The sequence below is a fragment of the Pocillopora damicornis genome, chromosome 13, assembly GCF_964200805.1.
Source record: "Pocillopora damicornis chromosome 13, jaPocDami1.2, whole genome shotgun sequence".
NCBI classification, from domain to species: domain Eukaryota; kingdom Metazoa; phylum Cnidaria; class Anthozoa; order Scleractinia; family Pocilloporidae; genus Pocillopora; species Pocillopora damicornis.
Window position 1 is genome coordinate 5,753,694 of NC_142682.1, and position 27,906 is coordinate 5,781,599.

Genomic DNA, 27,906 nt, shown 5'->3' on the forward strand with positions numbered 1-27,906 from the left:
CACCCGTTTGCAAAGCAGCCAAGCCTTCAAGATGTCGGCCTTCCTGTCGATCGCGAGCAAGGCTTCTTGATTTTCTTTAGATCGTTTCATTTTTCTCACGATTATGTAGTTCTGTTCATTTTTATCAAATAATATTTATAAAGTACACTTGAACATGGCTGCTCTAGCTCGGTCCTTGAGAGGTAGTGGCAATATAACGAATCTTTATGGTGCGCTGTCGTGGGAGAGGTGTAATCTGGCTGTGGTACGTTCTTCAAGATGGCAACAGAAAAGGTTTATGTCGAACCCTTTGCAGGGAAAGATAGTTCGTATAGGCTGTGCCTCTGGATTCTGGGGAGATTCAATGTTGGCAGGTAAAGAAAACTGTATACCACATAACAATAAAGCAATTTGCGACATTGGCTATAAATTGATCCTTTAACCCTTGAACTCCCGTGAGTGACCAAGACAGAATTTCTCCTTACACTATCAATACAATATCAACCAGATAAGTGATGAGAATAAAGAAAAATATCAATTTGGGTATAGTCGATAATATACATAAAAAAAATTATGTGCATCAGATTGGCTGAAAATGAGTGCATTCTCATGTAACACAGTTGCAAAGTTGTAACAAGAATGCAAAGTACAAACAGTGCACAAACATTTTCTAAATTTTGTCTGTCTTGACTTTCTGCAATTTTTTCCATGCACATTATTAACAAGTAATAACATGATTTCTCTTCCAATTTGGTGTTATATGAAATTTGTAAATTGGTCAAAGACTGCAAATTGCTCTCGCAATTTTGTTGTATTTGGAAAATTTACTTGTGCTAAGAAACACCAAATTGCACTCAAAATTGTGTCATTACCTTACTAACTCTCATAAGTGATTAAAATGTAACTTCTCTTTATAATATACCAATATTATCCAGCTAAAAGGTAATGAGAATACTCTAACTCATCAGGAAGAAGCTGTCATCTTGATCTAACATCAAATTCTTGTAAATAATCTACAAATAAATGTGATGCAGCTAGAGGGGAGAATTAGCAATCAGATTGCAATGGTTAGTGATGCCCAGCTCTTGCCTGTGGTCCTAGGCTTGTACCTAAAATATAGCTCTGGTACTACCAGAGATCATTGACTTCTACAGGTAATTATGATTTGATTCAGAAATATTGGAGAAAAGGCCACCTCAAGGAAAGGCCATGATCAAAATCTAATTTAGATAGATAATTTGCATAGCATCCTATTAATTCTACCTACTTTTTCATTTTCATTGTAGCACCACAGCTTGTTTCCGAGGGCAATATAGATTATCTTGTGTCTGATTACTTGTCGGAAATCACAATGTCACTTCTGACAGCAGCTAAAAGGAAATCTCCTGTAAGCATACTGTATATGTTACTGTTTAATTTAATTTTTATCCTTGATTTTAATTGTAATATTCTTTGTGTTATCATTACTTAAATTATCATTCACATACATGCCCTAGAACAAGAGGAAATAGCATTTAACCAAGGAAAAAGTATGTTAGATTAATACAAGCTCAAATTATAATTTTGCGATATATATTATGTGATAATGTCATTTGTTTGTGATCTCTGTGAATAATGGGGCAAGTTACTGTTGGTTTCTTGGGATCAATTTCAGTATCTGAAATGACCAAGGGCTAATGCTTAAAACGCCAGCTTTGAAACTCTTTATGGTGGCCAGTTTATCCTATCAACTCAGTTGATAATACTAAATTACCCTGTTATACTCTCCCACTGATGCAGCACCACAGTTTCCTTAGAAACTTACCCCCCTAATTCTCTGAAGAATGGGTGTGGATAATCCATAGGTGTATCTTATACACAGGTTTTGTTTGTTACTTTATTTAACTGTAGTAAATAATAAACAGAAGAAGTGATTATTTGACTTTTTTAGACTATGGGGTATGCACCTGACTTCATACAGTCTGTTATGAAAGTACTCATCAAACCCATAAAGAAAAAAGGTAGGGGGTGACTGGGTACCACCATTGTCAAACAATGATCAGACTTAAGTTGAAGGTACTGAATCAAATGCTTCTTATAGCTCAGTAACTGAATACTCTATTCAACAAATACATTCTATGGTGCGGTACATCTGTTCAGTAATAGATCACAGATGATGTCCAAATGAGGAAAGAACGAAAAAGTGGCACACGTGGCACAGCTGAGTATGTCACCTGATTATATCACTGATAATGTAGTCTATGATCTGTCACTGTACAGACCCATGGCAGTATAGAATCTAATTGTTTTATATGATAAAAAAGCACAATGTTCTTAGTGGTGACATCATCTGCCTCCGTCCTCCAACAGATCATAGATAAGAAACCATCAAAATGTGTGAAAGATTCAGCTTACCATACAATCAAGAAATTAAGTATAAGTTAGAATGAACTTGATTTACTAAAACAAACGATGAGAAACATTTTGCTTTGTTGATGTTATCTAAAGAGGTAATGAATGACTTTATCTCAAATGAAGCCTTGTGTAAGATTCAGTTCATCATTTAATCAAGAAATTAGTTGTAAGTTAGAATGAACTTAGTTAATAACATAGCCATTCCCTTAAAATGAGGAGGAGAAAGAAGCTTCGTTGAGGACAATTCTATGTTCACTAGAGTGGTAATGACTGACTTTTTCTCAAATGAAGCCTTGAACAAAGTTCTCCATTTCTTGAAGCATTTCTCTTCAATTCAGATTTCTTATTCAACATTCAGGTATTCGTGTGGTCAGTAATGCAGGAGGAGTCAATCCACACGAGTGTGCCAAAGCTTTGATTGCTGTGGCAGAAGAAGCTCAAACTGACTTAAAAGTTGCCGTTGTCACTGGAGATGATCTTATGGGGGACATTGAACAAATAAAGCAGGCTGGCATTAAAGAGATGACAAGTGGTCAAGACTTCCCAGACAGTGTTGTCAGCATGAATGCATATATAGGGTAAGAAACAGTGGGTACTCATTTGGTAAGATACTCTTACAGGCCCCTTCCACTATTATGTGTGTCATTTCAAGCTCAAGAATTGAGACAAATGAACCCTGACACCCGATACACTTGACTTCTTGTACAAGGTTCCTGTGGTGCCCATTGAAAAATTAACCCTTTACACCCTAGCGCCAGCATGCATATTCACCATACTGTTCTCTAAAAAAATAAAATGTTGACAGGTAGAATTTTTTTCTGAAATCAAGAGCATCTACTAATTGGTGATCATTCCCTTTATTTTTTTTTTTGACCTTAATGTTGAATTCAGGGGTGATATTGTAAGGAGAAATTAGTTTCAAGTCACCACTAGGGGTCAAATGGTTGACCTTTAACTCCCAGAAGTGATTAAAGTGTGACTTCTCCCTCTAATAACCATACATTATCCAACAAGCAGGTAATAAGAATACACAAACTTATCAGGTTAAAGTTGTTATCTTGATCTAACACCAAATTCTTGCAGCTATTTTACAAGGAAATGTGTAGCAGCTAAAGGGGAGAATTGACAGTCAGATCCATGGGAGTGAAAGGGTTAAGCAGTTAATGGAGCCCCCATGCCAAATTATTATTATTTTCAATAATATTATAATTATGTTTAACTAGGTGATATTTGTAGTACATTGATTTTTTTGTTGTTGAAAAAGCTACTTCCATTAATTTTTATTTTTTTTTTAATTATAAGAGCTCTTCCCATTGCAAGGGCCTTGGAGCTTGGTGCAGATGTAGTTCTTACTGGAAGATGTGTTGACAGTGCATTGGTTCTTGGCCCTCTTATGTATGAGGTAAACCCCTTCTATATTGACAGCTTATCCTGTGCACTAAAAAAATGTTCTGCTAAAATCAGCTAAAAATGTAAATTTCATGTTTTAACCTGCATTAATCCAAAATTTTTGCTATAGCTCCATGAATTTTGCCTAACTAGTTCTCCCTGTTTGATCACAAAAATACGTGCTTGTTATTGTGTTGACAATGTTATTTAAAAAGAAAATGTAACATGACATCATCTCTTGTAGTTTGGATGGAAGCCAAATGATTACGATTTACTTGCATCTGGAAGGTTAGATTAAAATGATGTATGGCAAATTACATTATGGATTATATATGATCTAGTTATGGATAGTGAATTTTACATGAGATTTAATATACTTTCAACCAAAACAGAATTCACACCTTCTGAACATGTTTAGTCAAACCTCAAGTATCACCAAATTGTATTTTCAATTTGATAAATTTGAAGGCAGCAATCATTGCAGCTTCTAAACTGTATGAAGAAAAAATTTAAACTGTGTTTAGCAAAACATCTTTAAAATATGTGAAGCTTTGAATTCTCAAGGTGTTAAGTTTTGGATAAAGATAACACATTATTTTTTCGTGAAGCATTCAGGGGGCCAGAATCTTAAATCGTCAAACCTGATTAGCCAATTGCATGTTCGTAGCTGGTCTAACTTTTCACAATGCTGTTAATGATTCAGAATTTTTTCTGTGCCATTGGCGGTGAAGTGGAGAAAAACCAAAACCATCAAAGTTAGTCTTCAGCCTTTAGCCCTGGGCCATACTCACGACCTCAGGCTCAGTTTTTACCCATATGGGCCTCCTGCCCTGTAAATAGTTGATATCTGTGATTATATAATTATATATTTATCTACATATATACTAACTAATAATTTAATCATTTTTAGTTTGGTGGGTCATTTAGTTGAGTGTGGGGCCCAGTGCACTGGAGGAATCTTCACTGACTGGCAGACTGTACATAATTGGTGGGTATCTTAATCTTGAATTTACATTTTATGATGAATTTTGCAAAATTGGGTTTTAATATTTTGGTAATTTTGGGGGTTGTGGTAACTTTATATTTTGAATAACTTATCGTTGTCTGAACTTTTGTCTGTATCTGTTACTTGCATTCTGCATACCAATCAAAGTGGGTTTTATTTCTTTAGGGACAATATTGGTTATCCCATAGCTGAGTGTGCTGCAGATGGAAAGTTTATTCTTTCAAAACCTCCCAACACTGGAGGGCTGGTGTCTCCATCTACTGTAGCTGAACAGGTTTGAGGAAGGTTTTTTTTTGTCATCTTTATTGTTTTTATTATTATTAGTTGCTTAGGTGTTATAGAGGATTAAGCAAGAAACATTTCTCTTTTTTTTTTACTTCCAGTTGGTTTATGAGCTTGGAGATCCAGCCCAATATGTTCTCCCAGATGTGACTTGCGACTTTACGCAAGTCAGGCTTCAAGGACTCATTGGTGAGTGCTGTGGGCCTACAATATTAATATTCCTTTCTAATTCATTTACATACTTGTTTTTGATATTTGCTGTATACTTGACACACCCATTTGGTTATTTGATAGAATAGTTCAAAATGTGCCTTTGTAGAATTCTTTCCCCCAGTAAGAAATGACATCCCATTTCAAGTGTGCAATGTAACTTTTAAATTGGTTCATTTATGGAATTCATTGTCTTGAAAATACTTTACGTCCAATTTGTCTTTCCACATGCTTGCCAATAAATCCCTCTGTCTACGGTACCTCTCAGACATCTTTATTTTGCCAAAGATACCATAACTTGCCACATTTAATTGTAAATATTAAGTGATATGCTTCCTTTCTGGTGAAGAAATAAGTTGTCTCTGATAATTAGATCTGAAATGTTGATAAGAAGAGCTACTCAGGAGTTGAAATAATTGAACATTCCTTCTGGATTAGGTTATGATGGTGGAGCAGTTCTTGTTCAGGGTGCAGTTGGCAAACCAGCCTCAGATGCGTACAAGGTAATATTTAATTTAGTGAAATAAAAGGAGTAAGTCCCTGAAGAACGAGTGGTGCTGGATCGGTGGGGGTCTGAGAAAGGAGAGCCTGAGTTTTAAGTGCTTTGCCCATTGTTATTTTTATGCGTGTGAGAATTAAATTGTTTCCTCAAAACTACAGATGTGATCCTTGAAAAATTCTGGGAGTGCCTCGATCTTTAACCCTTGATTTTGATCTTCAGGTCTTGATTCTTGATCCTTAAGCCTTGATTCTCGAGCCTCAATTCTCAGTTATTAGAACGATCGAGTTTCGTGTCAAGACTGTTGACCTACTTTTTAGCGATACTTCAATTGGGTTTTATCAACTGTGTTGATAAATAAATGTAAATTGGCCACAGGAAAGATTTAGAAACTCTTTATGGTGGCCAAGTTACATTTATTTATGAACTCAGTTGAAATAATCAAATTATTTTAAATACTGCGCGTAAAGTCACAAGTCACCATTTTTGAAACCCATTGTGATACTTATTCCGATTTGCCACTCATCATGTTCCCTTTGATAGTGGATAGTTTTGGTGTCTTTTCTCTATTGGGGGCTATTTGAATTTTTTCACTGACAGATATCATAATTTGTGTTTGGTAACAGGTTTGTGCAACGTACGCAGATGGATTTCGTGCCACAGCTGTTTGTCCTGTTGGAGGGCCGTTTGCTTCACTTAAAGCTAAGAAAACGGGCGAAGCCCTCTTAAAAAGGTAAGGATATTTTGACCCCTACTGAGCTGAGATGGCGTCCGATTGCATGGTTGTTCGAGTCACTTGTTTCGTGTGCAAACTATCGCCTTTTGACTTATACACGAATATCCTTTGCCTTAGAAAAGTATACACGATGCAAAAGCTTTATCTTTTTCCAGTTGTAATTTCCTTACAGTGTATATTTAACAATTGGTTCATACGTAAGCGTGCGTTCATCGAGATATGAAGCACGCGGGAAGTTTGGAGAGCACGAAAGATGTGTAAGAGTTGCTCGAGGCGTAGCCGAGAGCAACTCTAGCTTCTTGAGTGCTCTCCAAACTTCCCGCGTGCTTCATATCTCGATGAATGCACGGCTGCCGTATGAACCAATTGTTTTAAAAACATTTTCAACCCGATGGTTTAAATATTGTAAAAGGGTTAATATTCCCTCTGCCACGCTTCAGCTCGTTGATAATTTTGTTTCAGGAAAACACTTTGCCACGCTGTAAACGATCTTGTTTTCATGTTTAGCCTAAATTGTCGCCGAAGTCTTAACCAGTTTTTTAATAATAAAATCCCAAAGCAAAAAAATCGCGGAGAAAATTTTTTTTCTCGAGGGATTTGTTTGCTGACGTCATTAACGGGCGACAATAGGAATATGAAACACGCTCACGCAATTGAATTTGATTAGACAAATTTACTAGCTAAGTTATAATAGTAATTGTTTCCTCTTCGAGCAATTTTCAACTGAGTTTCGAAAGTATTCCGGGATTGCTTTAGTTTCGCTTTAACTCGTTCTGTGATTGGTCCACAAAACTTCTACCATTCTCTCGACCAATGAAATGCAAAACTAACACCAATCTTGGACACCCGCGTTTTCCCGCGTTTTCCCGTGTTTTCCTGCGCTTCCCCGCGATTTCCCGCGCTTTAAGCGAATTACCCTTTTTTGTTTTGAGTTGTTACTGGCTCTTCAGGGTATTTTCCTTTCTTTTGATCGGCCATTGTAATTTTTTTTTTTTTGGTTTTGGTTTACGACACAAGCGCTTTATGACTCTCCTGCTTCTTCTGGGAATTATCAGCTTCTAATTACTTTAAATTGGCAAAATTTTTATAGGACAAGAAGAATGTTTGAAAATTTAAAGCTGGATGACTACACACGAACTCATATTCAGGTAACAGTTCTGAATGTGTGCTGCTGTGATATCAATACCACATGTTGCTGTCCGTTAAATTCTGTTTGCAGTCAATATATCCCTTCACCTTCCATGAGTGACCAATATCAGGCAGACAGGCAGAGAAAAATATCAATTAGGGGATTATTAATTGATCCGATCACAAATTCTCAGAACTAAAATCAAAAGAATTGTATGGCAGTCATTAAGTTGAATTAATGATGAGATCTTTAGGGTGAAAGGTATATCTGAACAATATCTTTATTAACGCCGTACACAATTCTGTGTCAGGTTTTGGGCTCCGAGGAGACATATGGAAAACATGCCTTTCCAGGGATCATGACAGCAGTAAGTAATTAAAAGGGTGTAAGAGACAGTTTTCGAAAGACTTGAGGCAGTGTGTGAGTCTACCAGAAATTTCAGGATCTACTGCAGATTTGTAGGTGTGGAATTAACGAGTTTGGGCTGGTCTGGAAAGTGAGTGTTAGAAAATAATTGTGAATACGGTGATCGGAGGTTTTTTAAAACTCACATAAATGTATTATCTCTTTGGCTATATATGCACCTTTATCCGAGCAAACAGCTTATATTATGGAGGTTTCTCGTTCTCGCACAATTTTTCTGCTTACAGAAACTTCAATTTCGATAAAACTGCTAAAAAGAACCGCAAACCTGAAGCACAATTTTAACTTAATTGACATTTCACACTGTTTCATTTTGTGTATTGAAGAATCCCAGGGAAGCAGTATTATGGCTGGCAGTTCATCATCAACAGAAGAAAGCATTGGAATTGTTTGCGATGGAAATTGCATCCGCTGGAACTAGTATGGGTGAGTTTGAGTGTCTTCACTGTCAACATTGCAACGCCAATTCCAAGGCTCGGTGTACTAATTTCAAGGGTCATAACGTCGGCACAGAATCAAAAAGCAAATATGGAAGAAGGAAAAACCATAGTTGTACTAAATTTTTAATATTCATGGTAGCTACTGCACTTGTAAGTAAAAATTATCCTAGAATTAGAAAATAAGATGTTCGCGCCTTTTAGGATTTGTTCTAAAACTGATATAATCCTAAGAAAGTAATTTATAAGCTAATTAATTCCTAATTAGCTTTTTCCTCTGTCACTTTTGCTCCTTGCATTTTTCTATAGCAACGTTATGGCAGTTAGGCGTATCTTTGTGAAACAAAAAGCCAGCTCGCTCGAAGTCATCGGCGCCCATCCAACCGTTGCTTATACTGATTTCAGTGGCACGAAAAAACTAAACGTGTTACTACCTCTCATTGGACAGTATTTCAAGAAATCACGAGGATATCTTCCTCCCCTACCCCCTCCTACCCCCACTGACCTTTCATCTGGTTTCCTGGATAGTTTGCTGGTATCCATCCCTACTCCGATCCTTAAAGGTAAAAGATGATAACGATGATGAAAATCACATCGCAGCTTATTTCTTTTGCAGCCCCAGGATTAACTGCCATCGTTGGAGGAAGACCGAGAGTGTAAGATTTGAATTTCTGTTTTCTTTAGTAAAATGTGTGACCACAATTATTTTGTTTTGTCTTCAACCTGTTCATGAAACGTTTCTTCTCTTCTCGTTTAGCTCTCCATTGCTGAGACTGTATTCTTTCTTGTATCCTAAAGACAACGTAAAGGTGGGAAAGTAGTAACCAGTTTTAACTCGCATTATTATTCCACAATTACGCCATTTTATCCTATAAGGGCATCGCAACGCGCATAATATATCATGGTATTACACTTAAGAACAAGGCAAATTTTTCAAATTATATTTTGTTTTCTTTTGCCTCAGGTTGATATTTTTATGAATGGTGAACATGTGGAAACAGTGTCTCCTTCAGTACCAGATGAACAACCAATGGCACCTGACAGTGAGACACGAACACATGATGCGGTACCAAAAATTCGTAAGTTTGAGAAATTGTTTGAATCTAAAGGCTGGTTATCACTTACGACAGAGTTGAGGGCGTAATGAAAAGCACAGAGCAATACGATCCAGTGAAAAGTAAACCGATGGAATTGGAAGACTTCAGGGCGTGAAATTGCGCCTAATACAGGCGCCAATGCGACTAAATTTTTCACTTTGGCGACCAAATCCTGAAAAGTAGTCGCCAAATTGGCGATTAGAATGTTTCATCATAACCATACCTAGAGATATAGTGAATTACAAAGATTTGCAAAGATAAATCCGCGGCAAACTTCCTCGTTAAGTTTGTTTCCCAAACTCAGCACATGCATCTCGATCGATAACTAGACGCCATCTTGGATCTAGGTGAGCTCGAACGTTGTATATCATCCATCCTCGTGGCCACTTTGTAGAACTTTGTAGAACTTAATTTTGAAGGGTCTATCTAGAATGCTGATAGCATAAAAAAAGTTTTTTTTGTCTTTAAAAATGGCGACCATTTTTTTTTAATTGGCTACCACATTTTAAAAAATTTAGGAGCCAAGTGGCTATCAGAAAAAAAATAATTAATTTCACGCCCTGAAGAGAAATATCGATTTTTGTTGCTTACGATCCAGTGACAGGTGGATTGAATTTCTGTGTACAAATATTTATTGGGTTCAGTTTTCGGCAAAGATGATTTGGCTGGACGAAAGATGGAGTTACTATTTGCCAACTATCAAAATGTAAACTATGCAGTTATTTGGCTCAAATGAAGTTGGTGCACCATTAACACTGTTTTTGTGTTCATCCCCCTAAGGAATGCCAAAGGGCCGTTGTACATTTCCACTTAGCTCTTTAGCACTGACGAGGAGTGGTGATAAAGGCAACAACGTCAATATAGGTAAAGTGTATATCCCTATTGCGCCAACTCGTCTGATTCTTCCTCTAAATTGAGCGTTTCATCTAACTGTACTTCAAACTTATCCTACTCTTTAGTCTCATGTAAGAGGTCGTGGAGCTTGCAACTCTTTCAAACATGCATCGCCCAACAAATAGAAAATGGAATTGGAAATATAAATACCGCGGAAAGCCTTCTGATTTTGTAACCTTGTGAATCTTTTTCAGGTGTAATTGCTCGCCATCCTTCCTACGTTCCCTTCATACGAGCGGCACTGACCGAGGAAAGTGTCGCGAAATATTTTAGTCACTTATTTCCTTCTCCACCAGAAGAAGGACACTGTAAAGTTAAAAGGTTAGCGTGGCATAAGGGGGAAAATTGTTAGAAAAGGATGTAGCAAAACTTGTTTTATTTTTGCACATTGGTAACGATGAAATCCAATTAGTTCTACATTCAACCAAGAGAAGGGCACCCGATATTTGGCGCCGGCTGTCCCACTAAACTAGATTGAACAAATTCCACTAACAAAAAATATTGTTTAACTAAGACGACTTTGAAAAATGGTTATCTGCAAGATACCACTGGCCTCTGTGACGACAAGTTTGCACTTAGAGTACAACCATGGATAGATGGACACAGAACTTTTCCTGAAGAAGTGCCGACCAATTGCTGGAGAAAATACGCAAATACGTATTTAAGAACGACTGTTACATTAAATTAGAGTAAAATTCGGCGCTTCAAAAATCCAGTTGGCTCACAACTGGTGAGGCTTTTACCAGAACAAATCGAGGAGCTGGTGTTGGGAGATCCAGTGTAGTTCCCTTATATCAATCATGAAACATCTCGAAGATTTTTTCTGGTGTTTAAAAGCAAGGCTCATTTTAAGGTGCCGCAACAGTTTATTGTCGTATTGATTGCATTTGAGATATCACGCATCATTTCAATTGACCTAAAAGAGGCACAAGAAATCTTATGCTGATACTGCAAGAACAATCGCGGCAATGCTTTTGTTTTGCAAAGTGCTCTAACTCGTTAAGTAAAGTTAGGGAAACGAGAGCTGATGTAGGTAGATTACATAGTGTGAAAACTTGTTTCCATACGGTTAATCATTGCTGATTAAGTTAAGTTTGATATGGGTCCGTCTGAAATCTGTGTGCAGATTGCATTATTCGTCTAATGCCATCCTTAAAAACTGCAAAGTTAAGTAAACTTGCATTTTCTTTTTGTAGATATGAACTTCCAGGGATCAACGCATTTAACTTTGTCTTAGAAAATGCTTTAGGAGGCGGCGGGGTGACATCATTACGCAGCGACCCACAGGTGAGGGTTCGGACGCGCAACACGTATTTGCAGCAAGTAAAGTAAAGTTTTGTGGCCATAAAACCTCGGCATCTATTACTTATTGTTCCCTGAAGCTCAGCTGTGTCCTTCGAACGTCTCTTGTGTCAGTGTATCTCTAATTTTACTTTGTATATCTCGAAACCCTGGTTTGCATTTTGAAAAATACCATATCATCTGTTATCATTGAACTAAGGTTGAACTGTATCTATGAGCTCATATCCAATTTAAGTTAAAGATCAATTGCTAAGATTCATGCAGAAGTACTCGCTTGGAATTAATCCTGGGTTGTGATGAGATGACGAGTTATGTTTTGTTTTTTCAGGGAAAAGCTCTTGGTCAGATGCTTTTAGACTTCAAGATAAAGAATGTTCCTGATATTTTACCATCTGTCATTGAACCCAGCCTTTGAGGACTAAGCTTAAACTTGTTTACCAGCGACACAACATTTTGATTCCTCAGGCTTTTTTTTATGGAAACACCGATTACGGTTGCCATATTCAAAAAAATTTGAAAATAATCAATCATATTGATTTGGTTTTGTCTGTGACTAATTTGATGTCGAAGTGGGAAGGTAAAGGTTACGTATGAAGACGCGATCACAATTACGTATATTTATTGAAGGTATCCTTATCAATGAATGTCCTAAGTTTTGTAACATTTTTTTACGGCTTTTAGCAATCTTAATGGCGTCTTCATCGTTCGAGGAGCATTATCAATCGCGGTATATTTTCCTTCCAGAAAACCGCTTTAATCTTGATCATCGTTAATTCATTGCCAGTGTGAACCAAGTAAATCCTTGAGATACCGTATGGAAAGTTTTAACAACAGCCTCAACAGTTGCATTCGGGCTTGATGATCACGACGGAAATCAGTAGTAACAGAATTCCCATACCTCTGACCATGGTTACACACAAATCTTTTGTGTAACGAAATACGAAAATTAAACAGATAATCGGATAATGGTTTCAGTGGCTAGGTTATTTCTAAATAGAGGGCACCAATGATCGATGCATACATTGCTGGCGTTGCACTATTACTTGTATTTTTAGGCGTATCAACCCTTTATGATGGGTCACTGTCATTCTTTCATGAGCATAGTACTTCGCTGCGCACGTTGCAAGCTCCGCTATTAAGTTTTTTTTAAACCAAATTTTGCATTAGGAAGCACTGAGTTTTCAAAAAGCTTGGCTCAAGTAGCTATTTAAGTAAGGTATCGGTATAGGCAATTTGTCTTCTTGTGTTGTAAGCACCACCGATCTGAAACTTGACATGTTACGGATTTCCTGGAACGTCGGACCCTTTGGGGCTTCAGTTCCCAAGCAACACCTAGAGAGTTTTGGCCCTAGACATCTTTGGTAAATTACAAGTGTAAAGTCTTTTTTAAATTTCCATGTAGGATTAGCAGTCTTTTTCAGTACTGAGAAATGTTGCCCTCACTTCATTTTGATAGGACTGTAGCTTCACCTTTTGTAACGATGCTAATGAGCTTAACCCTTAAACCCTAAGAGTGACTAGCACCTAATTTCTCCTTACAATATCACCCTTGAATCAAACATTAAGGTCATGCGAATAAAGGAAATGATCCTCAACTAAAGAAGTTCTTTATTTTTAAACAAATTTTCTTTGTCAGCATCTTGGGAAATGCGCAATTAGTATGGAGAATATGGACATTGATGTCAGCGGGTAACGGATTGAAGGTAATCAATAACTTGAAATATTACACGGCCTTTAGGATTGTGGTAGTCTAAATCGTCGAAAATGATGAATTTAATAACAGTGAATATGCATTTACTTGGATATTTTATGGCGAGATTTACAATCATTTTCATCGGAAAGATCAGTCACAAGATTCAACCCTCGGAATCGATTTGAAAATCAGCATTAAAACCAAACATCAACCGATAAAATATTTATTTTCTTAATGTGTGCACAAATATGTAAACAGTGTTTGTAGAAACTTGTCCAAGTGTGATGATGTCTCTCACGACAATGTTTGTGATAAACAAAGCGTGCGTTTCGTAGTATTGTGGTTCGAAATAAGAGGGAAGTGATGTTTGGTGTATAATATGTCTTCTTTAGAAAGTCAACATCTGAGTGAATTTGTCAAGAAAATTACGGATAAGTCTAAGACTTGGTGGACAAACAGGCATTTTGGTTTCTTTAAAAAAGATATGGCGTAGCCTGATGAGGATTTTTAGGAGATCGTTGTGACCTTGCTAAGCTTATATTAGTTGAAAAATAATGACAAGTTTAAATGTAGGAAGTCTTCAAATGCTACTTTTATCTTAGAACATATTAAAAGAGCCTCCTATAACTTGATTCGCTTTCTTTGTTGGGATGAAACATTTAATGAGGTCTGAGAATTGTGCATTTGCTCAACTGTACATCACAACCTACGGTTTCGCCTCCGTTACCGCATTTCTCCTTGAAAAATAAATTATGTCATTTATCGAGTGGGAATGATTTTCGTCGTTTATTTAGTAAATTTTGGGCCATTGTTAGTTACATTACCCCAATCAACATCCCGTTTGCTGGAATCAGAGTTTCTTGATATGTTTTTACAGTCCTTAATTTATTTACTTTGGATGTCGAAATGGACCAATTATTTTCATCCGGTTTTGATCGCCAGATTGAAACAAAACCAAGTTGGTTTCTTGTCAGTAACTTACTTGTCCAGCACAAAACGGATTGAGGTCTTCCTTAAATCAATGAGTTGTATTACACGTTCTCATGTTGTTGACGGAAGGCGCATTTTGCTATTAACATGAGAATATGTTCATAGCGCAATGCAATTAAGAAAATGTTTTGTGGTTCTCGTTTCTAAAACTGTAGAGACGTTATATATGGAATACTGTCCGCGCCTTAATGGTGATTCGAAAGTGTAGAACTTGAAAACGTTCATTTTTCAAATTTCAAGTACAAATCCGAGCATTAATTACTGATATCTGGGCTTCGAATAAAGCTACTTCTCGGATCATTCATCATTACGTAAGAGGCATTTGTCATCTTTACGCAAACTTTGTTGAGAATAAATTATCAAAATAAGTAGACAACATCTTAAGTCGGCCATCTTGAGTTGGTTTCGACAAAAGACTTGCCATCTGTAGCTTGAATAAAGTTTTTTAAAAATAATCCATATGATTATTTACCAAAGAGACATTTGTCCTCTTTGAGCAAGCTTTGTCATGGGTAGACTCTCACAACAATTAGCGAAGACCAGTAGTCATTTTTTTTTTGTTTTGCGTTTCAGTTTTTTTAGTTGACTATCGGTAAGAGAGCCTACAATCTTGCGAAATAAATTTTAATGGGGGTAAGTCTTAGATATGAATTAAATGTATGGCTGAATAAGCTTCAATGTTTTACGTTAGGCTTTGATAAAAAAAAAAAACGTGTTAGGAGAGACCAGCTAATTACAGGAGCAGTTCCTGTCCATTTTCTCTCTTCGTTAATTATTGTAACAGGAAATATAGTTTCTTTGGACAACTGCACATGTTCGTTGTGCATTGTTCATCAGATCTTCTTACCATATGGCATCATAAATTCTACTTCGGTTACAACTCCGCAGTAAAAATGGTCACAGCACATTCATTTTTAACCAATGTTCTTATTACTGCGTCGGTCAGCCTTATTGTGTTCGTCTCTATACTGGTCAATGGCTTGGTTCTAGCAGTCATTGCTCGGTTTAAATCGCTACGAACAATACCGAATATTCTCATCGCTAATCACGCACTCGTGGACATACTCAGTGTAATTACAAACTCGACCCTCTTCGTGGTTGGCATCGTATGGAAGGCCAGTTGGTTTAGAGGGTGGACTCTCGCAATCATTAACAGTAGTGTCAATCGACTCTTTTTGATGTTGAACCTTGTCTCCAGGCTCGCTATGATGACAAACATGTACCTAGCCATTTCTTTTGGTTTCAGATATCTCGCTTGGAAGACAAAGACAAAAGCCCTGGTCTGTATGTTTCTCATCTGGTTGATCTGTATCTCGATGGTGATCTTGTTAGCGTTGCCTCTACTCCATATCGACCTTGGCGATGCCCATATTACTGAATACAGAGTAGAGATCTTTAGGAAAGCAAGATATCTCTTGGCTTCGAGCATATTTTTCTTCCTTATCTGTGATGCAGTTGTATGTTTTCTGACAGCTCGTGTAATAAAGAGGGAGAGTAAAAAGGTATGGGAAGGATCTTGTCAAAATTAACATAAATTTAGTTAGGCCTAGATAGAAGCTGGGAGTTTTCTTTCATTGTGAACACTCTACCGAGTTTTGGTAGAATCTTTCAAACATGGTCACCTGAAAATATGTAATTGTAATAATTCAACTTTCGTTTAGGATTTTTACCACAATTGGCAGTAATGTCGCAATATTAATCTGATAGACCAATTTGCCGTTGTCGTTAAGAGTACAGACGCAGCTCGCGTGAACGTATCACGCTATGGCCATGCACTGAAAGAATCGTTCAATTTGCTCCAGATTCAGTGGGCTGCGATAATGTGTGTGATAATGTGATATCGAGGAGAAATTCCATATCTACGCCCTCCCATGTATTATTCTCTATATATCAGATGAGTTAGACGTAGTTTAAGAGTAGTTGACTATACAGTGACGCTCATAGAGAGTTGAATACGGATTACTTGAAGTAAAAACACGGAAATTGTGACGTATCGGCGATCACTGCTACAGAGTGTTTTATCAGGAGCAAAAGACCGCTAAGTAATCCCGAAGAAGATTTGTTATTTCTGAATGGATGCCCGGCTCTTGTATGTTACAAATTGAATATAAATTACGTAACTCTGCCCTGAATATCTCAAAAAGCACCTTGTTCCGAGAAATTAGTTCTGTGGTACATACAATCTCTTATTTTTTGCAGAGGAAAGAAACGAACCCTCCTGCTCAACAAGCTGAAGCTCAACTGAAAAGGGATTTGAAAGCAACCAAAACAATCGTCATAACAATGGCTGTGTTCTTGATCTGCTTTATTCCTATTGGCGTGTTTCCAATTGTTAATCTCATTGAAAACAATGTTACGACTGATCACTGGCTTTCCTATGTAGCCCGTTACAGTTACGCGCTCTCCAACACAGCGAACCCGATCATCTACTATACGCGATTAGGTCGCTGCCGCTTGGCTTTAAAGCAGTTCGTAAAAGACCCTTTCGGATCAAGTGATTACAGAGAGAAGCCAGAAATTCATGTCACGTGTCAAGTGAGTAATGAAACTGGGAATAATACTGAAGAAAAACATGGCCGTGGCATCCAAACTAAAAGAAGGTCATCAAGACAAGCAGATAAAAGCAAGCGAAGAAATGCAATAGTGCCTTTATCCTTTTAGTAGCCTGAAAAGTAATTCGGGCGCTTAAAATAATGGTGAAAAATTAGCAATGATTCAATCGTTAAGTCCAAAACGTGAATGAGTTTAGCGAAGAGGGAACTTAACGATGAGACGCACAAATTAGTCTAAAAAAAAAAGGCCTTTAGGGATTGATATCATTATCTGACCTTCCTATTCCAGAGGTGGATGGGATAGACTATAAAACCAGAAATTTAGGACGCGTGGAACGACAAAAAGCTTTAGCTACAGTAGTGCTAAACTTTGGAACAGTCTTTTTAGCGACCTTAGACAAGTAGAGTCCCTTGAGCAGCTTAAACGGCTCATCAGAAGAGTTTTTTAAGAACGGTATTCGTGGAAAGAAGCTTTTTGTTTAGTAAGAGCTTTTTATTTTATATCGTATCAATGCCTTTTAAAATGTGTACATATATGTCGATATATTTAGCATTGCTGACGAATCGACCGCGGATGAATAAAATTTAAAATGAAATAATTGTATAATAAAGGAACAAAATAGCAGTTTGGTTTAAAACTCCGTTGTATCAAAAAACGTATCAGATTTTTCTTCTAAAAATAAAAAAAAAATACGGCTGTGTCTACCTTTTTAAGAAGCCTAGTAAATCGCATTAAATTAATCTCTTCGGTCTCTTTTTAATGAAAGAGCTGTAAACGTGATGACTGAATGTTTTCTGCGCCTTAAATTTTAATAACGAGTGTAAGATGTTTTATTGCAGTTTGCACAATAAAATCTGGCTCGCCAGTAAATAAAAATCTTGTTTGACTTTACCGTAATTTATGTACTTTTCTATGTCCAAATGGAAAAAATTACTAATATCCTCGTTTTATTTTCAAATAGCCAGGAAGAACCAAAATGACAACTTTATAAATTTAATAAATTTTTGTGTTTCACAAAGCAGTCTTTTCAGAGACGCATTATTAGAAAACATTCTTGTGTTTATGATAAGAGGAAAATGGTATTGTAAGTGTGTTTGTCTTTTACCAATCTCGGTAAAATACACTTTCGGTTGATTTTCCGTCACATTTCAAGTTTACAGGAAAAAGGTATGAGGTTTTTTTGTTTTTGTTTTGTTTTGTTTTTTGTCACCCTCACTGTTTGATTGAAATCTTTACGAACAATGCAGAATATTCTCATCGCCAATCTTGCAGTCGTGGACCTGGCTCCGTGCAATTATAAACCTGCCATTTAACTTCATATGCCGAGCGTTGAAGGCCGGTTGGCTCCCAAGAAAGAATCTGGCTATTATCAGCCTCAGCGTCGATCGGCTGTTTGTGATTTTGAACCTTGTCTCCATGCTTGCCATGATGACAAATAGATACATAACCATTTCTTTTTTGTGTTTTTGCATGATATCATGAATTGACATAGCCGCGCTAGATCTAAGTTATCTTATCTGCGGAAGCCAATGCCTGAGGTCGATGACACAAAGGCAAGGGTTGGTGCCTCACCACCTTCATATCAAACATAAAATAACTCTACAAGCTGGAGGAGCCAGAGCAGAGGGAATAGAGGAGTCGTATTCCATTGCATTGCTAGCTACAATTACAACGCGACTCGATCTTTTTTATTGGCCATCAACAAATGTGCTCGCGGTACGCCTCTTCTAGAATCCCGTCAGCTATTAGACGCGACAGTGCTCGGCAAGCTTACATTTCCGAACGAAATAAGTGGTGCCAAGAGTAATAGAGCAAGAAATAAGGGCTGAAACTAAGCATCACGTGACTACTTGTAAAGTGTCGGTAGTGGAAACGGAAGTCACTTTTTGGTCGCTGAGCTGGAAGCCGAGAGGATTTGACTAACCGCTATTGATTCAAATGTCATTTCAGCTGATCGCCAGGTTATTTTTCGAGCGTTGGAAATAACCATCTTAGTTCATGTAAGATTATCAACGTTTATACAAGCAATGGTATCTCACCTCGCGAGTTTAGCGTGCGAGTACCTAACACGACCATGTGGCATGACCAGCAAAGCTGTGAGTACGGATGCTTCGCCCCATGCTGGTAAACTCGTGTCAGTCATGGATTCTGGATTCCATGTAGCTGATTCCAGATATTAGCTATTAGTTTCCGGATTCCTCCGCGGAAGCATGCGGATTCCAAAAAGGCCGGATTCCAAGATATAGTTTTTGGTTAAATAAATATCTCCGCACTTTGTTTCGTTTGTGTGTTCCAGGAATGACCCCAGTGAGCAGATTCTACTATCCTAATGTTGTGGGAAAAGGACAACAAGTTAAAATGCAGCGGCGGGGTCCAGTTTTTACGCAAGCTGTTGTTTTGACACCAAACATGTCGATATTTAGTCGATACCTTGCAGGGGCTAAAGACACACAGTGCTCTGTGAAGTTTCTGTAGTGTAGTGGTTATCACATCCGCCTAACACGCGGAAGGTCGCAGGTTCGAGCCCTGCCAGAAACATAGTGAACACCTTTCTTAGTCACCTTTTGTTCTCCTTTTATAAAGACTTATTATGTCGCAATGCTCGGCTCATTTTTTCTTACGCTTTGCTTCAACGTAGGATATCTCTCATCAGATTAACAAATATAATTCTTGTCGTCGTATATTTGTTTTGCACTTTTGTTATCTAAAAAAAAGTTCTACGCTTTTGAAACATCGTGACTTATTGGCTTTCGTGGTTGCTCATATTTGCTGTTGGACAGCATGGTTGTGACAGCCCAAAGCACGCGACAAGGGTACGTTGTCCATGCACAGATGTTTGACCGCTATGTGCTCTGTTCTGCTCTGATCTGAGTGTGGCATAATTGTGAGCCGAGGTCTGTTACGTCACTGGTCAGCGGACAGACAACTGAGCGATGATCAAAATGGCCACGTCTTTTGTTATATTCATTATAAGTGTAAGTGTTACTCACCCTAAGCGAACTTCGAGTAACAATACACTCTTAGGCGTGAATTACCAACTACATAAAGAGGACAAAACTTAGGAGATGAACCTGTGATCTTCCGCGTATTTGGTGTATGTAATAATGAGAGAATTATCCGATTCCAGACAACAAACTTGGACTAAGACAGAATTAAGGGAATCAGAGCGCAGGCTAAAAAGAAATCTTAAATTGATTTAATTCCCACAGAGGGCATCCTCTTTAGTCAGGTAAGTCTTGGCAGCAGAAAGGATCAAAGATGTATGAAATATTAATAAATCCACCTCTTAACAATATATTATTTACTCAACGCAAGTATGTAATAGTGTGACATCCTCGGTAGTATAGTGGTGAGTATCCCCGCTTGTCACGCGGGAGACCGGGGTTCGATTCCCCGCCGGGGAGAGGCGTATTCTTTTTGTGTTTAACCATGTTTTCCGAATTTCAACTTTTCCCTGCTGGCTAAAAAATTTGAAATTAGTCTTCTTCAATTCCGAAATCAACTCGTCTTTTTTTATGAACATAAGAAAGCGATATCAACAAACGGTGAGCTATACCAGGGGAATTACAAAAGCTTACGCAATTGATTTACAGTTAAATCTGATAACGATACTGAACAGGCCATATTTAAATAGCTTCAAATGTTTGAATGGAATGTGTGCGCTTGGTTTTCGAAGAAAAGTGGTTACACGTCAGCCTGATACGTGGAAGGTCGCGGGTTCGGTCCACGCCAGAAACAATTTTTTTCTTGAAACAAACAAGCAAAAAAAAAATCACAGGCACCGATGGGATTTGAACCCATGACCTCCTGTTTACTAGACAGGCGCTCTAACCACCTGAGCTACGGCGCCAAGGTTTGCACATCAATGAGTGATTGTCGGACAGAGACGGAGCAGCTGTTGTTAAAGAAGGGTTAATTTTTGAGATGAAGCTGGCCAAACAGTTAAGGATTTTAATTTTTTGTGCGTTTTGTTTCGTTTATCAAATAGGCGTTGCCTCTTGTTGATAGATTTCAATGACGAGAATCGTGATTGACATTAATTCTACAGCTTGATTTAAAAGCGTTAGATTACTATGTTTAAAGTCAGTTTTTAAGCGGAATCCAAGTGAGAAAGAAGTTATTTTATTATCATTTTTTCTGTCTCTAAATTCGCTTACCTAGAGAATCTGCTAACCGGTGAACTGAGACTGTTGTAACCACCCGCCACAGAAGTAGGTTTATATTGAAGTTTTTGAAATTAGCCACGAGATTAAGACTTGATATGCGTTTGTTCTGATTGCGAATTATGAATATATTTCTTTTAGATCGAATAATTATTAAAGCTTGACTTGATATTATGCGGTTTGTGGTGGTCATTTGAGCTAACCAGTCCCGAGTAAGGAAACACGTTTGACAAAGAAACCGAGGAATGCGAGCCTGACATAGCAAGGCAATGAGATAAAAGTGTCTTAATTCTGTTAGGACATACTTGCTAAAAGCTACCTTCAAAACGTTAGAGGGAACTAGTGCTTGTCGTTGCTGGATGATAAAGAGCTTCATACAGTTCTTAAACCCAAAGCACAGTTCGGGGGGCGACAAAATTGAGGAATGTCGTTTACAACCGTCTGTAAACTTCAAGGTATGATACACCTAAACAAATGAGTGACTTATTAAGTGTACAAAATACGAAACTGTGGAAAATGGTCGATCTAACCCCCTATTACTACTAACAACCTATCCCAGGGTGAACTACGGGAAAGCCGCGATGGAGCTGGGATTACATGAAACTTTTATGATGAACGGCCTCCCTTCTCTTGCTATCGATTTATACTAGGAATTGAGAAATATGGAATTGCTACATTCATCTTTTTTCTGAAGACTCTAAACATCTAGATCCAGCAAAGAGATCAACGCAATCAGTTGTCTCCGTGGCGCAATCGGTTAGCGCGTTCGGCTGTTAACCGAAAGGTTGGTGGTTCAAGCCCACCCGGGGACGATATTTTATACCTCGGCCAACCCTCTTGTTTCTTTGTTGCATGTTTTATACGGCTCATTTCTCGGTAAAAAATATTAGCCGTTCTGTTATATAGTTACTGGCCGTAACGCTCTCATGCTCACGTGTTGGAAATCAACTGCAGTCGCATCTTTACACTTAGCTGAAAAAGACAAAAGTTGCCTGAAATACCCCAGTTTGCTTAATTTGAAGGCTAGGCTTCATTTCTTGTCTGTCTTCATCATTTGTCCTTCAGTGTGGGATGTACGCACACTAACTGTCCTTTGGAGAAGCTTATTTCATTTGTAAGATGAGTGGTAAAGCAGTGGTGACTTATTTGCGGGTTTCTGCCTGACGTTGAGGTTGGCTCGCACAGCTCCTCTTTCAAATGCAACTACCCTACCAGGCGCTAGGTAAACTTTTGAGATGCCGTTCGCTGCGATGATACCTCCTGACAATCTCAGGTGGCCGACCTCAGATCTTTGAATTTGATAATGGTTTTAGAGTTCTGGTACTTTCTTTAGAGCCTTTCGTCCGAGGCTCTCTTCGAGCTCTGACTCCTCTGTAAGATTAAGCTCTCACAATTCTTGAGTGACAGTTAGTGTATTCCACCGATCGTCTCTGGATTTGTTGATTCTTTCGTCCGATAAAGAACTTGTTTTGCAGTTTTAATGTACACCCCTTGTAAACCGGCTAAGGATACGCGTTTAAGTTAAAGATGTTGTCATTTAGACTTGAACAATGTTCCGAAGTGGGACTGTGATAAAAATACCAGTAAAACTAGTCTGTTCATGACGCAGGTGTTAATCCACCTGCTCTAATAACAGCAATGAATAAAATACCCTTCCTAAACCATATTTGACATCTCCGGCCTGTTGGTCTAGTGGCATGATTCTCGCTTTGGGTGCGAGAGGTCCCGGGTTCGACTCCCGGACAGGCCCTATCGCTACTCCTTTTGGAAAACCTTTCCGAAATTAACAGACTGGCGAGTCAAACTTTCCTTAGATAACTTTATGACGACGGCAATACCATAAAAGATAGATCTCATTTTGTTTTCCGTTTCTGGTTCCTCACAAGCCCTTAACGTACCACTGAATTTTGTTTTTTCAAAGAGAGCTGCTATTACTTCTGTTTTTTTTTTCTGTTAAGAGTACCGAACCTGGAACATTACCTTAATTCAGTTTCTCGGTTGCTAATAGCATCCCTTTTTTCCGAATTTAGTTGCGTTAAATCTGATAACGATACTCTACAGGCCATATTAAAATAGATTCAATTGTTTAGCACAACATATATCTATTTATAACGGGATTCTGTAGTGTAGCGGTTATCACGTCCGCCTCACACGCGGAAGGTCGCAGGTTCGAGCCCTACCAGAAACATATTTTTCGAAAAACTTTGAAGCAAGAGAGTCTTAATAAATGCTTTACTTTCGCCTCAACAAAAATGTAACACAATTTAGATGTTTGTTCTTCCCTCCTGTTTATTCATTAGAGAAGTATTCACTTTCCACATATTTGCCTCCATGAATATGGTGAGGCAGTAGTCATACTATTGTTCAGGTCAGGTTGTAGAAACAGAAAAATGAAATGATGCAACGAGAAGCGTTAAGATATGACCATACTCCATCATGGTTTGGTGACTTTTGATAACAGTGGCTAATTCTCTTCTTTTAAGAAATCAAACTCTTAAAAGAAACTCACAAAGACTCTTTAGGGCTCTTAAATAGACTCTTAAAAAAGTCTTCAAACCGAAGCTAAATTCTAACTCTGGCCCAACTATGAGGTGAAGTTCTTGTATCGAATGGCCATCGTGGTAATTTCAACTGTCTGATCTTCTTCAACTTTTTGTTAGACTCAGTGACAGTTTGTTTTGGAGTCTTAGTGTACACTTCTCGTATGCCTGTTCTGAGGATACGCCCCCAAGTTAAACAAGTGCTTAATTAGAACACTAGTCTATTCATGACAAAGTTATGGCAAACAGGTATCAATCCACCCGTTTTTAGTAGAACAATAATAAAAATATCCTTTTCTACACTGGTTTTTAAGACCGGCCTGTTGGTCTAGTGGCATGATTCTCGCTTAGGGTGCGAGAGGTCCCGGGTTCGACTCCCGGACAGGCCCGGCTGTGGGCTCTTTTGACAAAACCATTTCGAATGTGTCAAACTTCGCCTGAAAAATGTATGGAAATTGTATAACCATACGTTCTGTAATTCGTATGTATTCATTTCCTTGTTCTTCAAGAGCCCTAAGCCTTTGCGTTTTTTCTTTTTTCAATGAAAGCTTTGGTGTATTTTAGTTATGAAAATATTTCTTATTGAAGACTCGCCTTATGCTTCTGAAAGACAGGAAATGGCTGAACACGGGAGGTGAAATGTCTTTTGTAAATCAAAATCAATTTCCATGCATCTTGCTTGTTTTTCGGTGAGCTCAAGGATCAGTTATTGTCTATAGGTGATCTAAACGCTGCAACAAGAGGTCCTTTTTATATGATCACTAATTAGCGGCCTTTTTTCTGACAAGGTGTAAATATGCGTCAGGAAGCTAAAAGAAAATTAAAATACCTCTTGTTGCAGCGTTTAGATCACCCCTGATGAAGGCACCAGACAGGAGTGTCGAAACGTTGGGTCTATGAATTGTAACTTCTTCGCTTACATTCATTAAATCTGCAAACCAGAAGAGCATCAAACCTTGTCTGATTGTCCACCTGGTTGCCGTGTGAACTTTAATATAAAATATAATTCATGTTGTCGTATATTTTGTTTTGCACTTTTTATTTAAAAATAAGTTCTATGCTTTTGAAACATCGTGACTTATTGACTTTCGTGGTTGCTCATATTTCCTGTTGGACAACTTGGTTGTGACAGCCCAAAGTACGCGACAAGGGTACGTTGTCCATGCACAGATGTTTGACCGCTCTGTGCTCTGTTCTACGCTGGTCTGAGAGTAGCATAATTGTTAGCCGAGGTCTGTTACGTCACTGGACAGACTACTGAGTAGCATAATTGTTAATTGTTACGTTGTCCATGTACAGATGTTTGACCGCTGTGTGCTCTGTTCTACGCTGGTCTGAGAGTAGCATAATTGTTAGCCGAGGTCTGTTACGTCAGCGGGCAGACTACTGAGCAATGATCAAAATGGCCACGTCTTTTGTTATACTCATTATAAGTGTAAGTATTACTCACCCTAAGCGAACTTCGAGTAACAATACACTCTTAGGCCTAAATTGCCTCCTACATGAAGCGGACAAAACTTAGAAGATGAACCTGTGATCTTCTGCGTGTTTGGTGTATGTAATAATGAGAGAATTATCCGATACCAGACAACAAACTTAGACCGAGACAGAGTTAAGGAAATCAGTGCGCAGGCTAAAAAGAAATCTTAAATTGATTTTAATTCCTACAGGCACCCTTTTTAGTCAGGTTAGTCCTGGCAACAGAAAGGATCAAAGATGTATGAAATATTAATAAATCCACCTCTTAACGATATATTATTTATACACACGTGACATCCTCGGTAGTATAGTGGTGAGTATCCCCGCCTGTCACGCGGGAGACCGGGGTTCGATTCCCCGCCGGGGAGACGTGTACCCTTTTTGTGTTTAACCATATTTTCCCAACATCAACTTTTCTCTGCAGGCTAAAAGTTTTGAAATTAGTTTTCTTCAATTTCGAAATCGACTCGTTTTCTTTTTTCCAATGAACACAAGAAAGCGATATCAACAAACAGTGAGCTACACCAGGGGAAACACAAAAGCTTACGTAATACTGTCGACACGAAAATTTCTTTCGCGCCATATTAACTTCACCGACTTGATATCTTTGATAAGAAGTCATTAACTCTTTCTCCTACTGGGCTTTTTCGAATTGAGTTACGGTTAAATCTGATAACGATACTGAACAGGCCATATTAAAATAGCTTCAAATGTTTGAATGGAATGTGTGCGTTTGGTTTTCGAAGTAAAGTGGTTACAAGTCAGCCTGATACGCCGAAGGTCGCAGGCATGATCCATGCCAGAAACAATTTTATTCTTGAAACAAACAAAAAATAACCACGGGCACCGATGGGATTTGAACCCATGACCTCCTGTTTACTAGACAGGCGCTCTAACCAACTGAGCTACGGCGCCTCGCTTGAAAAAGTTTGCACAGCAATGAGTGATTGTCGGACAGAGACGGAGCAACTGTTGTTAAAGAAGGGTTAATTTTTGAGATGAAGCTGGCCAAACAGTTAAGGATTTTAGTTTTTTGTGCGTTTTGTTTCGTTTATCAAATAGGCGTTGCCTCTTGTTGATAGATTTACTTAATGACAAGAATCGTGATTGACCTTAATTCTACAGATTGATGTAAAAGCGTTAGATTACTGTTTCAAGTCAGTTTTTCAGCAGAATCCAAGTGAGAGAGAAGTTATTTTATTATCATTTTTCTTTTCTAAATCCGCTTACCTGGAAAATCTGCTAACCTGTGAACTGAGACTGTTGTAACCACCCGCCACAGAAGTAGGCTTATATCGAAGTTTTTGAAATTAGCCACGAGATTAAGACTTGATTTGCGTTTGTTCTGATTGCGAATTATGAATATATTTCTTTTAGATCGAATAATTATTAAAGCTTGACTTGATATTATGCGGTTTGTGGTGGTCATTTGAGCTAACCAGTTCCGAGTCAGGAAACACGTTTGACAAAGAAACCGAGGAATACGAGGCTGACATAGCCGAGGCAATGAAATTAAAGTGTCTTAATTCTGTTAGGACATACTTGCTAAAAGCTACCTTCAAAACGTTAGAGGGAACTAGTGCTTGTCGTTGCTGGATGATAAAGAGCTTCATACAGTTCTTAAACCCAAAGCACAGTCCAGGGATCATTACTTTATGGTAAAGGGGCGACAAAATTGAGGAATGTAGATTACAACTGTCTGTAAACTTCAAGGTATGATACACCTAAACAAATGAGTGACTTATTAAGTGTACAAAATACGAAACTGTGGAAAATGGTCTAACACCTTATTACTACTAAAGACCTATCCCAGGGTGAACTACAGGAGAGCCGCGATGGAACTGGGATTAGATGAAACTTTTACGATAAACGACCTCCCTTCTCTTGCTATCGATTTATACTAGAAATTAATAAATATAGAATTGCTACATTCATCATTTTTCTGAAGACTCTAAACATCTAAGATCTAGCAAAGACAATATACCCCTAAACGCAATATTTCAATTAGTTGTCTCCGTGGCGCAATCGGTTAGCGCGTTCGGCTGTTAACCGAAAGGTTGGTGGTTCAAGCCCACCCGGGGACGAAATTTTACACCTCGGCCAACCCTTTTCTTTTCTTGTTGCATGTTCCGTTACATAGATACTGGCCGTAACGCTCTCATGCTCACGTGTTGGAAATCAACTGCAGTCACATCTTTACCATTTAGCAAAAAAAGACAAAAGAAATACCCCAGTTTGCATAATTTGAAGGCTGGGCTTCATTTCTTGTCTGTCGTCATCATTTGTCCTTCAGTATGGGATGTACGCACACTAACTGTCCTTTGGAGAAGCTTTTTTCATTTGTAAGATTGGTGGTAAAGCAGTGGTGACTTATTTGCGGGTTTCTGTCTGACGTTGAGGTTGGCTCGTACAGCTCCTCTTTCAAATGCAACTACCCTACCAGGCGCTAGGTAAACTTGTGAGAGGCCGTTCGCTGCGATAATACCTCCTGACAATCTCAGGTGGCCGACCTTAGATCTTAGAATTTGATAATGATTTTAGAGTTCTGGTACTTTCTTTAGATCTTAGAGCCTTCTGTCCGAGGCTCTCCTCGAGCTCTGACTCCTGTGTAGGATGAAGCTCTCACAAGTCTTGAGTGACAATTAGTGTATTCCACTGATCGTCTCAGTGGAATTCACTAGATTTGTTGATTATTTCGTCCGATAAAGAAC

At 38.3% G+C, this 27,906-nt stretch overlaps 2 protein-coding genes and 10 non-coding genes across 14 annotated transcripts; 10 read left to right on the forward strand and 2 right to left on the reverse strand.

The window, feature by feature from the left end:
• Positions 1 to 3: 3 nt before the first annotated feature.
• On the forward strand, positions 4 to 13,377 carry LOC113677931 (uncharacterized). Of its 2 annotated transcripts, XM_089192369.1 has the most exons (21): positions 4 to 353; positions 1,266 to 1,366; positions 1,910 to 1,979; positions 2,732 to 2,951; positions 3,676 to 3,775; positions 4,007 to 4,050; positions 4,673 to 4,750; positions 4,934 to 5,042; positions 5,152 to 5,239; positions 5,699 to 5,763; positions 6,386 to 6,492; positions 7,586 to 7,643; positions 7,935 to 7,991; positions 8,374 to 8,473; positions 9,101 to 9,140; positions 9,242 to 9,293; positions 9,449 to 9,563; positions 10,362 to 10,445; positions 10,670 to 10,796; positions 11,672 to 11,762; positions 12,106 to 13,377. In XM_089192369.1, exons 1-21 carry the CDS (start codon positions 155 to 157, stop codon positions 12,190 to 12,192), a joined length of 1,992 nt encoding a protein of 663 aa, XP_089048495.1. In that variant the 5' UTR covers positions 4 to 154; the 3' UTR covers positions 12,193 to 13,377. The 2 variants fall into 2 exon arrangements, with proteins under 2 accessions (XP_089048495.1, XP_089048496.1); XM_089192370.1 differs by lacking the exons at positions 1,266 to 1,366; positions 1,910 to 1,979 and having other exon boundaries at positions 8 to 353.
• On the forward strand, positions 13,339 to 17,910 carry LOC113677923 (uncharacterized). Of its 2 annotated transcripts, XM_089192371.1 has the most exons (4): positions 13,345 to 13,480; positions 15,034 to 15,093; positions 15,707 to 15,962; positions 16,660 to 17,910. In XM_089192371.1, exons 3-4 carry the CDS (start codon positions 15,747 to 15,749, stop codon positions 17,119 to 17,121), a joined length of 678 nt encoding a protein of 225 aa, XP_089048497.1. In that variant the 5' UTR covers positions 13,345 to 13,480; positions 15,034 to 15,093; positions 15,707 to 15,746; the 3' UTR covers positions 17,122 to 17,910. The 2 variants fall into 2 exon arrangements, with proteins under 2 accessions (XP_027050586.2, XP_089048497.1); XM_027194785.2 differs by lacking the exon at positions 15,034 to 15,093 and having other exon boundaries at positions 13,339 to 13,480.
• Positions 17,911 to 19,478: 1,568 nt separating this feature from the next.
• Trnav-aac (transfer RNA valine (anticodon AAC)) lies at positions 19,479 to 19,551 on the forward strand. The gene has a single exon. It is a non-coding gene; the product is annotated as a tRNA-Val (tRNA).
• A 794-nt stretch (positions 19,552 to 20,345) lies between these two features.
• Positions 20,346 to 20,417, forward strand: Trnad-guc (transfer RNA aspartic acid (anticodon GUC)). The gene has a single exon. It is a non-coding gene; the product is annotated as a tRNA-Asp (tRNA).
• Positions 20,418 to 20,789: 372 nt separating this feature from the next.
• Trnat-agu (transfer RNA threonine (anticodon AGU)) lies at positions 20,790 to 20,863 on the reverse strand. The gene has a single exon. It is a non-coding gene; the product is annotated as a tRNA-Thr (tRNA).
• Positions 20,864 to 21,914: 1,051 nt separating this feature from the next.
• Trnan-guu (transfer RNA asparagine (anticodon GUU)) lies at positions 21,915 to 21,988 on the forward strand. The gene has a single exon. It is a non-coding gene; the product is annotated as a tRNA-Asn (tRNA).
• An 866-nt stretch (positions 21,989 to 22,854) lies between these two features.
• On the forward strand, positions 22,855 to 22,926 carry Trnap-ugg (transfer RNA proline (anticodon UGG)). Its single transcript has one exon. It is a non-coding gene; the product is annotated as a tRNA-Pro (tRNA).
• A 365-nt stretch (positions 22,927 to 23,291) lies between these two features.
• Trnav-cac (transfer RNA valine (anticodon CAC)) lies at positions 23,292 to 23,364 on the forward strand. Its single transcript has one exon. It is a non-coding gene; the product is annotated as a tRNA-Val (tRNA).
• Positions 23,365 to 24,033: 669 nt separating this feature from the next.
• Trnap-agg (transfer RNA proline (anticodon AGG)) lies at positions 24,034 to 24,105 on the forward strand. The gene has a single exon. It is a non-coding gene; the product is annotated as a tRNA-Pro (tRNA).
• Positions 24,106 to 25,491: 1,386 nt separating this feature from the next.
• Trnad-auc (transfer RNA aspartic acid (anticodon AUC)) lies at positions 25,492 to 25,563 on the forward strand. Its single transcript has one exon. It is a non-coding gene; the product is annotated as a tRNA-Asp (tRNA).
• Positions 25,564 to 26,036: 473 nt separating this feature from the next.
• On the reverse strand, positions 26,037 to 26,110 carry Trnat-agu (transfer RNA threonine (anticodon AGU)). The gene has a single exon. It is a non-coding gene; the product is annotated as a tRNA-Thr (tRNA).
• Positions 26,111 to 27,205: 1,095 nt separating this feature from the next.
• Trnan-guu (transfer RNA asparagine (anticodon GUU)) lies at positions 27,206 to 27,279 on the forward strand. The gene has a single exon. It is a non-coding gene; the product is annotated as a tRNA-Asn (tRNA).
• The last annotated feature ends 627 nt before the right edge of the window (positions 27,280 to 27,906 follow it).

What these genes read in the sequence shown, in the direction of transcription:
- LOC113677931 (XM_089192369.1), top strand. Translation starts at nt 155, where the DNA reads ATGGCTGCTCTAGCTCGGTCCTTGAGAGGTAGTGGCAATATAACGAAT. An exon ending in CAGCCTCAGATGCGTACAAG is followed by an intron (nt 5,764 to 6,385) that starts GTAATATTTAAT and finishes GTTTGGTAACAG; the next exon opens with GTTTGTGCAACGTACGCAGA. An exon ending in GGCGAAGCCCTCTTAAAAAG is followed by an intron (nt 6,493 to 7,585) that starts GTAAGGATATTT and finishes AAATTTTTATAG; the next exon opens with GACAAGAAGAATGTTTGAAA.
- LOC113677923 (XM_027194785.2), top strand. Translation starts at nt 15,747, where the DNA reads ATGTTTCTCATCTGGTTGATCTGTATCTCGATGGTGATCTTGTTAGCG. An exon ending in TAAAGAGGGAGAGTAAAAAG is followed by an intron (nt 15,963 to 16,659) that starts GTATGGGAAGGA and finishes TATTTTTTGCAG; the next exon opens with AGGAAAGAAACGAACCCTCC.